Here is a 13,294-nt window from a genome sequence, read left to right on the forward strand (position 1 = left end):
GCCTTTGTAAGTCGATTTGATTTTTTAAACGACTGCTAAAAGTAATTCATGCGACATTGAGTTAGTAAGAAACAAATGTTAATCCATAATTCAAGGAAGTTTTATTTCATTTTGTTTTATTTTCGGGACCATTACTAGCTAACTTGAAGACCTTCAATGACCTAAACATGCTATAGTTGTTTTAATTTTATGTCATGTAGTTACTCTTGGAGAGTTGATTCATTGACAATCATACCACCTTAGTTTATTTTCTAAAAACTGTAACAACTGTTTAATTGAATATTATATGTATCTGCGTGCGTTTTCCTTAAAAAATACATTTATTTCACTGATGAAAAGCATTAACCGGTTTATAAGTTCAACTCTCTAAAAAACTTATTTGTGATGTATACCATGCAATAAAAATGAAAGCAAAATATAATTAAAATCAGCCTATGACATGTACATGTTTGAGTACGAGGAAAATAAAACCAAAAAATGTAATTTTAACATATGTAAGTCTGAAGCCCCGTTACTTGATTTCCTTACTGTACAGTTGAACTAGTATTAAACACTTATGACAATTATCTTTCAATCTATTTGTTAAAGTATGAATAAATGAAAATTTCACTACGACAAGTCTTGAAAATTTCCAGCAGGAAGTTTTTCTTCTTTCGTTTTCATCTTCCTCCAATTACAACGATATATCATAGAAGTGTTGTGGTGGTCAGGGGTTACAACTGTAAAAGTGTCTCCATTGAACGGAAGGTAAGATTTATTTTATTCCAGGGCAAAAAAATCAAATTACTGAACTCAGGGGAAACCTCAAAACAGAAATTTTCTCATTAAATGCCAAGGTCAAAAGCTCAAACACATTAAATCAATGAAAAACAGTTGTCATATTCCTGATTTGATTTATGTATGTTCTTTGTAGAAAATGGTAGATTGTAATTGTATCGCAGAGACAAACAGATTTATTTATAAACTTCATTTACTTTTTAAACACGTCAACACCTACTGGCATTGCATTAGTAATAAAATTTTGATACTTTAGTCTTACTTCACGTGTCAACCACAATCGAACGTGATAATTAAGATATAATTAATTATTAAATGTGGATACTTTAGTCTTACTTCACGTGTCAACCACAATCAAACGTAATAATTAAGATATATATCACATTAATCATCTCCAGGGATATATAGTTTTTTAAAATGTTTCATAAAAAAATAAAAAGTCTACATTAATAATTATCAAAGGTACCAGGATTATAATTTAGTACGCCAGACGCCAAAACTTATCATCTGTCATGGTATAATACGTATTTGCTCTTCCAATTTATTCAGTGGGTCTTATGGGTATTATACAGCTTATTTTCAATTGGTACACTGTGTTTCATGTGTTAACAACGTTTAGCTAATTAGTCACTGTCGTTTACTTACAAGGATAGTCCTGGGAACAAACATTGATCAACTTAAAATGTACTGTTTATTATGTGAGGCTCTGTCAAATTTTCCACCTCATTTTCACGACATTTTGTTACTAGGAAGAACATCTGAAAGTGCCAACGTTAATTTTGTTAAATTTTGCCATATATGATTCAAAGAGATGTGTTTCCATTAAGTCTCTTGATTTAAGTGTTGTACAATATTATCAGGATTTTAATTTGTTTCTTTTAATAAAAACAATACAATATATCACCTGAGCAAGTGCTAAACAATTCTCTAACCAGGAAGTTTATTTTCTCTCTTTGCTCAACTCCATAAAAGACAACTATAAATATTTCAAGTGATATAGAAGTATAAAGCAGCATGTGTATATGAAGACCGAAACACAAATGAGACTCTCTGTCGAATGATTCAAGATAATGAGGATATACATTCAGGTTCTATATTAACAAATGTAAACGTAATCGACCCGTCTTCCAATACTCATAACCAGTTGATTTCAAACTCCTCAGCAATAAACTCTTCATCTAATGACGCTAAAGGGGAGTTGGATCAGCCAACAGTGGGATCATCCACGACTAGCTGTCCGGACTTCCCCTTGGCAACAGCATTTGACACTATTGGTTCACAGAATGAAAACCAGGTGAACATTCCAATTAATGCTGAGGTAATTAAACCTAAAACAACAAAAAGAGCTTATAAAACAAAAGATGAAAAAGAAGATATCATTATTAACCAAAAGACAAGAATTCTCACATTAGAAAACGAAATAAATCAGCTCAAAATTGTAGTGAATAGTCAAAACGAGAGTCAACACAACCAAAATTCGTGTTGCAAACAAAATATTAGAGATGAACTTATGACAAAATATTAGAGATGAACTTATGACAAAATATTAGAGATGAACTTATGACAAAATATTAGAGATGAACTTATGGATCAACGAATCAGAATGCTCGAAACTCAAATGGTACAAAATATGTGTATCAATACAGCTCTAACAACACAGCTCGCAATGCAAACAAGATCAACCTACCCAATGTCGGCACATACTCCAAATATGCATTGTGGTGCACCACCATTTAACCATTTTCTTTATCCAGTTTCAACATCTAGCCATTTTCCACCTAGCCACATACGTTGCACCCTATCCCATCTTTTCAAGCCTACACTCATCATCAATTTGTTCATCAATTTCAACCACTACCTTATAACTATTCAAATAAACCTCACCTATATGGTTCATCCATCAACTAACCATATGGACACAAGTGGACTGCATGATCGGGTACAACACCTTAAACAGCACAACTATCCACAATACGGGCCACCTATTAGACAATTTCCGGTTTCACACTCTGAAACTCAAACAAGACAACCTAGAACTGATTTGAATAATTTCCAACAACAATCTCATTCACAATCTTCACAAAAGAAGCCTTCTCATCTGCCAAACAATTCTCACATAATGGATTCCCATTCTCAACACAAAAGGACTCATTATCAAACTAACCAAGATCGGCATATTACTCATCAAAAGTCTGAAAAACTATGTACAACTAAACAATTTCCTCCAAGGGACAGGTTGGGGAAGTCAGGACAACCAATAGTGGGATTATCTACGACGTGTCGTCCTGCACTCCTCCCTACACCAAGTACAGGAGACAGAACATATTTACAACTGCTCTCAGATTCCATAGACTTGTACACAAATGCAAATCATGATGAAACAGTATGTCACTCCTCTATAAACATTACCTCTCAGGATTCGTATGTCTCACCAAGTTTAGACGTCAACAACTCAAATGAACCCTCTTCTTACTCAAATGCTCAAACAAATTCAAAAGGCAATACTAAAGGGAATTTTGCTCATCCTTTTCGTCAAACTTGCCTTCTCAAACATCCTCAAGATCAAAGGGTAATACTGAGGTCCACCAGACTATAATATTCTTTCTTGTAATACTGAAGGCATCAAGTCAAATCATCAATACTTACATACACTGGATCTGCAAAATACAATTGTGTGCCTCCTTGAACACTTTCTCTTGGAATTTCAAAAACAAACTATGTCAAAGTTAATAACATCTCTGGCAAATTTTACTTGATGCCATGATACTAGTGAACCTATTTCAAACTTTAAAGCACCAAGAGGACAAGCTGGTGTCTCAATCTTGTGGCCCAAACAATGGTCAAGCAAAATTAAGAAACTTGAGGTAGGAAATGAACGAATCGTTGCTATAACTTTAGCAACGGAACCTATGATCTGTATCATCAATGCACATTTGCCTGCAATAAATACTAACTCTGAAACGCAATATTCTGAATGCCTGGATATATTTTTGCGACATCATTGAAAAACATCAATCCAAATATGTTATAATTCTGGCTGGCGATCTTAATGGGTCCCTTCTTCAGACTAGAACAAACAAACATGATAAACTATTGAAGGAATTTGTCGAGGAAGTTTCTCTTTTTCGACTCGATATAGGCAATCAACCTACCTTCTTTCATCATGCTCACCATGGATCTTCACAGATTGATTATATTCTTTCCAACAGGAATAATTTATCTAAGAAGTATTCTATTCTAGAAAAATCCTATGCCAACACATTGGCACATTGTGCAGTCATTCTACAAACAGATATCAGCATTCCTCTACTTATCCGCGATACAAATCAAAAGAAAATAACTAAAACGAAAGTTTTCTGGGAGCGAAGGGATGAAGAGAAATACAGGGAAATAATCCTAAATGAGTTGCTTCAAAAGGATCTTCCAACACTGGACATTGATGAAACAAATAGAGACAATCTTCAAATTATGTTCAACGTTTCGGAAAGATATTCTAATCAACATCACTACAAAATTCATCCAACAAAAACAAAAATTGTCACATGTGGAAAGGTTACAATTGCTGATCGGACTCTATACGATACTCTGGTTACAGTATCAAAAGAAGCAACTCATTTAGGTATAACTAGAAGCTGGAAAAGGGAAGGAGAAATAAATATGGCAAATAGAATAAAGCTCGCAAGACGAACTTTGTACGCATTAATGGGCTCTTTGGGTGCATGGAACAAATAGCTTAGATCCAGTAACATCTTATAAAATCTACAACACATATGTTCTACCAAGACTCCTTTATGGTTTGGAAGCCATTCCTCTAAATAAGACTAATATATCACAGCTGGAATCTTTTCATAGAAAGAATTTAAGACATTTTCAATCTCTTCCTCAACGTACGACTATAGCTGCAATATATCTTTTAATTGGTAGATTGCTAATAGAAGCTGAACTTCACAAAAAGCAACTGTCTTTTCTCCATAACTTACTTTCCTCAAATGTTCAAAGAGTTAATGCTATCATCATCAGACAAATGTTGGTCAACTATGATAACCCGAACAGCTTTTTCTAGAAAAACAATTATTAAAGTATGGACTGCCTCCGATTCATCTTCTTCAAGAAACTCTTCCCTCAAAATTGAAATGGAAATCTCTTATAACGAAGCATCTGAACACATACTGGCAAAATACATTCACGGACGATGCCGAATCTAAATTATCTCTTAAATATATGGAAACTAAACATCTTCTTATTGGCATAAATAATTCAGTATGGACTATATTTGACAAGACAAAAGCCGAAGTTCGGAAAGCTAATATTAAAGCTAGGATGGTTTCAGGAGCTTTTATACTGAATTCTGATCGAGCAAAATTTAATCAAGCACCTTTTTCATTCTGCTAATTATGTAATCTTTCTGAGGAAAATATTTCTTATTTTCTCCTGGAGTGTCCACTCTTATCATATACTAGAATTACATACTTTGAACTCAACATACAACAGCTGAAGTTCGGCACAGTGTCTTTCAATCCAAATCAAGTATTACCAGGCATTTCTCACAAACACTAAGAGACGGCAAGATAATGAACACGATAGACACCAAAACTAGGGAGATGTGCTGTAAACTGTATATTAAACGCTTAAAGTTGCTTGAGGCAATGGATGGTTGACGGTCTGAAACAAACAGTTTTTATTCCGTATAAGTTGTGTTTAAACGTTTATAAATGACACTCAGATTTTATGTGTAAATAGAAGAGTTTTACTGTATGTTCTAACAGTTGGATATTAACTTTTAAAATATATACACCATATATTTTAATATGTATATAGTACTTTTACTTGGAGATAATCATTGGTGTTCCTTATAAAGAAAGCTTATACGGAGAGAAGTTGCTTATCTTTGCCGTACAGTTACCTATTTTGCTGACATTCAATGTCATGTGGTCTCAGGTGGAGAATTATCTCATTAACTATCATGCTACAAATTTGTATGTTTTCGAAAACTGTTAAGAAACTGTTTAGTCCAATCTTTTTTTTTTACCTTGACGGGTTTTTCCTAGATTGATTTAATGAAAAGTAGTATGTTGTGTTTCGTAACTGTATCTAATCGGTGTATATGCACAACTCGAATAAAATAACATCATCCTATGAACACAATGAAAGTTTAAAACATCGAGAAAAAAAAACTAATCATTGTTGTAACTCGTATTTCATTTCAATTTATTTCCTTACTGTACAGTTGAACTAGTTTTAAAAACTTATGATAAGTATCCTTCTATATATTTAAGAAACTATAAGCCAATGAAAATTTATGTAGGGACAAGAATTGTAAATTTCCAGCAGAAAGTTTTTCTTTGTTTTAATTTTCCTGTAATGGATGATTCAGTGTAACTTCAAGTGTCAATCACAACTCAAATATAACAATTAACAATGATTAATACGAATATAACGTTGTATATCTCCAGTGGTAAATCTTTTGTTTTAAATGTTTAATAAAAACACATACAGTCTACATCCAAACTAATCATCAGTAAAGGTATCATACGTGTTTGCCCTTTCAATTGGTACACTGTTTATTATGTGTGTATAAAGTTAAGATAACCAGCCACTGCAGTTTACTTACTAGTATAATGCCAGGAAAATCAGCCACATCTGTTGAATTAGCATCATAACGCATTCTTAGGCTGGTATCCTCTCGACAATCCACAATGTTAAGGGGAACAAAGTCTGAAAAGTCTAATCTTAATTGACTAGGATTGTCAATTGTAATGCAGTCGATCGTTGGTTCTATTCGGACTCCGGAAGTTCTGTGGTTCTTGCTGATTCCTTCAGCTGTGCGATGGTTCTTTCTATACCCTCCAGCGTCCTATCTCAATAAAACCTGAACCTCATGAAAAGTCAAAAGTACTGAAATTAATGTTAAAAACCAAGAAATAACGAAATCAAACAACAATATTTATATCGACTCTTTTATTTAGTAAAACCATGGTTTATCCAACCCTTGAATTACTTCGTCCGTTTTTGTCGAGTTTTGCACACTTTTGACATTCCTTAAATTTACAGCAGCACAAATGCATTTCAGTTATAAAAAACAGAGTCTGTTTTATTGATTAAATCCTTAGATTTCTAAGTTAAGTTTAATGTAGATATTTAGTTGTTTATATTATCCAAAAAAGGTTCTAAATATTGAAGCTTGTAGTCATCTTTCCATCTTAAAGTTTATCTTTCAATTCCACAGTCTTTATAATTTCATCTCTCTTATTCACATCCCTCAGTTTTAAGTATAAGTGCTGATTTACATTGCCGCCATATTGAGAACATGTTTTTATTATATTTGTGGTGTTTTTTTTTTTGCAATGTAAATCTCTTTTGATTTGTTTACATTTTATCTACCCGGAAACTTTAGTTCATTGAAAACCTCTTAATTATTATATATACGTAATAGGATTATTCATGTTACTTTAAGTTAACGTCCGTTAATACAAGTGTTTTACAATTGTATTTAGTAGCTTCCTCGTCCTCGAAATTTAAGATCAACTACAACTGACAAGGCATGCAGTGCTGTGAAGACACTAACAATTGATTGTACTCCATGTAAAACATTTGATATAGCTCGATGAAAACACGGTCTAATTAAATGCAACAGTAGTATACCGCTGTTCAAAATTCATAAATCGATAGAGAAAAAAACAAATCCGGGTTACAAACTAAAACTGAGAGAAAACGTATCAAATATAAGAAAACTATGACACAACAGAGACAAAACACCGAAACGTAACACACAGAAAAACGAACTGTCATGTAACAATGGCCATTTTCCTGACTTGGTACAGGGCATTTTATAAAAAGGTTAGGTTAATTCACGATGAAAAATATCGAACAGGGCTGTCACACCTCGAATACACTGCTCTTATAAAATTATGTTAGTTTATGATTTCAACTTTGATAATTTCTTTTTTTAGATTCATCATGGACACGAATCATAGTAACCAGGAAAATGACGACAAAAAGCGAATGAATATAATAAGAAAATTTACATACTGGAAGAAATATGGGGTTAAACGTTTTCCTTATCGTGGAAAGCGCAAATACACTCCATTGGTTTACCAGGCTGATGATGGAGGAATCGTTATCTCAAATGACGTTTTCGGATTGACAATCAGACAGTTTGAACGAATGTATAAAGATTGTTTAGATAGAAGAAAAACACACGAAAGCTGGATAATGAATCTTAGATATCCCGACAAAGCTTCAAATGAATATCTGGAATACTTAGATAAGTGTACAGACTGTAATAAAGGTAATTACTTTTTTTTTTATTTCTGTCACAAAATAGAGAATTGGATTTGTGTCTAAAATTTTGATGTAGAACAAATATAAAACTAATCTTGAAAGATGAAAAAAAAACATGTGATAATTTAGAACCATAAGTCAGAGACAAACAGAGTCAGGACCTTATAATTCAGACGTTGTCTTCTGTCTTTGTATAACATCATATTTTTTTTGTTTATTTGGTTGTGTCTCTATACAAGCAATCGATTGTTTCGCGCAAATTTATTATGGCAATGCCATTAAACACTTGCTTATTGTAATTTAGGTTCTGTTTATATGGTGAGTCAAACTGCAACCAGCAGCTTCAAAACATCAACCTCAATCAATCGCTGGTGGATAATTGTCTCATTTATAATCATACAACATCTTTTTTTGAAATTGACAACACCATAAACTGTTTCTCCTTTCTCGTTTTTTGTATTGATTGGACTGTTGTTTTCCTTGTGTGAATGGTTTACACTAATATGTGCTGGGACCCTTTACAGCTTACTGTTCGATGTGAACCAAGCCTCCGTGATGCTGACCGTTTTTTGACCTATATTCATGATAAGGGTTTACTTTTACAAATTGTGACTGAATGAGTTGTCTCATCGGCACTTATGCCACTTCTTCGTATTTACATGTACAAAGACATCACTTAACAGAAAACGACTGAAAAACCCGAAAATTTAGAAAACAATAAAATTTACTATAAACTACCGAATGATATTTCGTCATCTTAAGTAAAAGGACTATGATACTACAGAAGGCGACATATCCAACAATACTGTTTTGTGCAATTGGTGGTAAGACTTGTTTTGTCATTATGTAACGGATCTCGGGGCTATACCTATGTATTACGAACGTCATTATACGATTTAGATATGAAGAAGTATATTTACATATCTTTTTTTATTTTATAGAGCATTTGTCTTGGACTGAAAATGATTCTATAGAAAACCACTTGGTTAACCACCTTATAAGAACAATAGGTACTGAAATAGACATACGTAAAAGACAAAGACTGTTTATCTTAAATGATGAAATATTCAATGCACATGAAAAAATTATAACAAAAATATCAAGTGGGAGTTTAGCAGAAGGATTGGATTTACCAGGAAGTGACGAAGATATAATGTTCGTCGATGAAGTGGTAAACGTAACACAGATTGAAAGGAATATCAAACATCCGGTACAACGTACTGAAGTATTTATGGAGACAGATACTGATCATCCTGGATTTACTAGACTCAGATTGGTAGCAGTAGGAAAACGAGCAGATTATTTTGTATCTAATGAATGTATTGTCAATACACAAACAGGTCAATATTTATCAACGACAAACTTTGTAAATTATTTAAAGCAAAAAAACCAGGAGTATAATTTATCTACACACGGTCCCTGCTTATCAAATACAAATCAAACTGTAGATATTGCATTCTGCCTAAGAAGTAAATATTTGCCATACCATGCTATGCCATGGAAATTGCGTTATCGACGGCAATGGCCCCCTAATGCAATAATTGACAGGATAATAAATTACGGTTGTTTATTAGTACCTATAGGACCCAGGATTATGGAAAATTGTAATTTATTATGGAGAATATCTTTCTCAGTGGCAGAAAAACAACTTGTACATTCGTTTAATTTTACTCAAGTCTTGTGTTATGGTCTTCTTAAATTAACATTAAAGCGTATCGTAAACACAAACGACGATGTTAAAGATTTGTTGTGTTCTTACTTTTTGAAGACGGCTTTATTTTGGGTCTCAGAGGAAGTTGATATTGACACATTTCAATTACCTAAATTGTTTATTTGTTTTGATCTCTGCCTGAATAAGCTGATAGCATGGGTAAACAACTGTTACTGTCCAAACTATTTCATACCTGAACACAACATGTTCTTGGGAAAGATCAATAAATATAACAATAACTCACTACTCAGTGTACTGAGTAGTATAAAGTATAGTGGTATCAGTGGATTGATGCAGAATTTATTTCATTCTTATCCTTGTAAAAAAAGTTGTAATCCACCATATAGTGAAACCAGCGAACAATCAATAATAATGTTAGACTTCCTGATTTACAGAATATCTGATTGGTTGATGAATAGTCACAAAATGATGTCAAATCTTACAAAAACATATAAATTACTAAAATATATTGAATCTATACAAAATTCTGAATCGTCTTCATTTGCTATCGGTGTTTGTAAGTTTCATTATGCTACCATCAGTCAACAAGCTGCACAACTATTACCGACACTAAAACAAATTAATACAAATTATAACATACACACAAGTTATCATAGACATTTACATGACGGTTTACAGAGGGATGCTGTGACAGGTTGGTTGTTATACGCGTCGTTTTATTATGTAACAGAACAGTACAATGTAACACTCAGACTTACAGAATACATTCTATCAATGAATTTACTCGATATGGTGCTTTTAAAAAAAAATTATTACGGTGAAGCAGATTTAAATAATTACAGATATCGTGTACATTCATCAATGTCATTGAATGCAAAGATGAAAACAGCTGTTGTAGATCAAGTAATGTACGTACGGCACTCATCATTAATACCAAAAGAACTAGAGCTGGAGGTAGAAGACAATTTCTTTAGAATACCAATTATTATAATGTCTCACTGTCTTAGATTTCTATGCTATCATCATATTGGTGATACTTTCAACAGACAACAGGCGTTGCGTCATTTACGTTCACAACATGTTCGGTACACTGCCTTAGTATCTAGTACATTTACACTAGTTGGAGTATGTTGTGAGATAGCCGGTCACAATGACGCAGCTTTTCATTGTTATGAACACGCTTTGAAATGTGATAAGTGTATATGTAGTTCAGCAGAAAAAAGGAAGTCAAGACTTTTAAACATCTAAATCAAAATTGTATCGCTGCAATGCAAATGTATTCTCAAACAATACTATGATCTTTAAGGCCACAATTAATATGCTTATGTTATCGAACTTGACTATGTAAGGGGTGTTAGTCTTTTTTTAATTCACATTATATCTAGATACAAATAATGTATTGATACAATGTCGAAGAAACCTGATACATCTGTGTATGTACGTATGTATGCTGAAAATAAATGATATATAAATAATGTAATCTCATAAAAAAAATGAAGGCGAAACAATATGCTAAACGGTTTATAGTCGGTACAATAATGTATTTGATTCGGGACTTTCCTTTTCTAATTTTCCTCGGAGTTCAGTATTTTAGTGATTTTACTTTTTGTTTCAATGTAGAGGAATTTTGATATGTACATATCAGGCTGGAAATAAATCATAAACTAATGTACTCTCTGCAAAACGACATGAAGGCGAAAGAATTTGATGAATGGTTTATATTTACTTATTATGTTTGTTTAACATACCATACAACATATATATATAAATGACGAGATATATTTGGATACACCCGCAAAGTGGAGTTGGATAAATATAAGTTGCATTAACTTGTTTCCCAACCCACTATTCATAAATATATGTTTTAACTTATCAACGGAAATGAAACAGTGATAATAATCGAAAGTAGTACTCGCTAAGCATGTGACAATTTCCATGTCCGTTTCTAGACGTTACAAAACACTTTACATCATTCAAGTTTTTTTTTTTATATTAATAAGTTGCAAATATGATACAAATGTTATTTAAACATAATGATATATGCCGATTTATCCGTACTTAGGATGATTTGATACAAATGTTATTTAAACATAATGATGCCGATTTATCCGTATTTAGGATGATTTGATACAAATGTTATTTAAACATAATGATGCCGATTTATCCGTATTTAGGATGATTTGATACAAATGTTATTTAAACATAATGATACATGCCGATTTATCCGTATTTAAGATGATTTGATACAAATGTAATTTAAACATAATGATACATGCCGATTTATCCGTATTTAAGATGATTTGATACAAATGTTATTTAAACATAATGATACATGCCGATTTATCCGTATTTAGGATTATTTGATACAAATGTTACTTAAACATAATGATATATGCCGATTTATCCGTATTTAAGATGATTTGCTTATATCATTTGATAGATGAAGGTATGCTTCAATTTCCGTTAATGTAAGTATGTAACACTGTTCAACAGTATGTTTTCATCTCTTTAATTTATCAAAAGCACTAAAAGATATCATCTGACAAAAGAGCTTAACAATTTGTAAACCCGGATAGTTTGTTTCACTCTTTTGTTTCAGCTTCTTTAAATGATTGCTCGTACTTATTCATGCGATATTGACTTTGTAATAAACAAATGTTCATCCATAATTCAAGGACTTTTTTTTGTCTTTGATTTGTTTTCAATTTTTATTTTCGGGGCCTTTTATAACTAACACCCCGTTTAGACTTGTACGAAATTTAATCGACCTTTATTTGAATCGATCTCAAAAAGATTGGTTCGCGTTTAAATTTCATAATCTTATTTAATACAGTGCGTTAACATCAATGAAAATATAACAGAAATTGATGAGACTGTCATCAAATTGAGAGGGTTAGCGTTATAAAACCAGGTTTAATCCACCATTTTCTTCATTTGAAAATGCCTGTACCAAGTCAGGAATATGACAGTTCTTGTTCATTCGCTTTTTATGCGTTTTGTTATTTGATTTTGTCATGTGATTATGGACTTTCTGAATTGATTTTCCTCTAAGTTCAGTATTTTTGTGATTTTACTTTTTATACTACATCACAAAAAGAACCGGTCTGACCTTATTACCTTATATTTCGTAAACAAATAATCCTAAAAAAAGAATATTAAAGGAAGTTTTGCACTCGCACATACTGCAAAGTGATGTAGAAAATAGTTTGCTCATTTGGATTTCGTATGGATTTATAAATCATTATTTTGGTTCATACATCACAAGTTATTGAAAAAGAAAAAAAAAGAACTACAAATGCGTTTGAAGATGGGGATTTGCAGCAAAGAAATATAACTTATCGATTTAGAGAATAATCCTTTAAAGGTGTCAGACCACCAATTACTCCCTCCAATTTAGAACGTATGTAAAAGTAGCCCTACTCTGACACAAAATAGTGCTTTTGATGTCCTTGTTTACTTAAACTAACCAACAAATTTGCAGAAATGAAACTTTTGGTGAAAGAGAAATATATCTAGATCATTTTGAGCCAAAATTTACTTGTCTATGAGTTTGCATTAAAAATT

The 13,294-nt window shown here is 32.4% G+C and overlaps 1 protein-coding gene across 1 annotated transcript; it reads left to right on the forward strand.

Moving 5' to 3' along the window:
- The first annotated feature begins 715 nt into the window (after window positions 1-715).
- Window positions 716-11,205, forward strand: LOC139499469 (uncharacterized). Its single transcript, XM_071288149.1, has 3 exons — window positions 716-747; window positions 7,728-8,065; window positions 9,000-11,205. The coding sequence occupies exons 2-3, from the start codon at window positions 7,735-7,737 to the stop codon at window positions 10,976-10,978; spliced, it is 2,310 nt and encodes a 769-aa protein (XP_071144250.1). The 5' UTR covers window positions 716-747; window positions 7,728-7,734; the 3' UTR covers window positions 10,979-11,205.
- The last annotated feature ends 2,089 nt before the right edge of the window (window positions 11,206-13,294 follow it).

This window comes from Mytilus edulis, chromosome 12 (assembly GCF_963676685.1).
Source record: "Mytilus edulis chromosome 12, xbMytEdul2.2, whole genome shotgun sequence".
Lineage (NCBI taxonomy): Eukaryota > Metazoa > Mollusca > Bivalvia > Mytilida > Mytilidae > Mytilus > Mytilus edulis.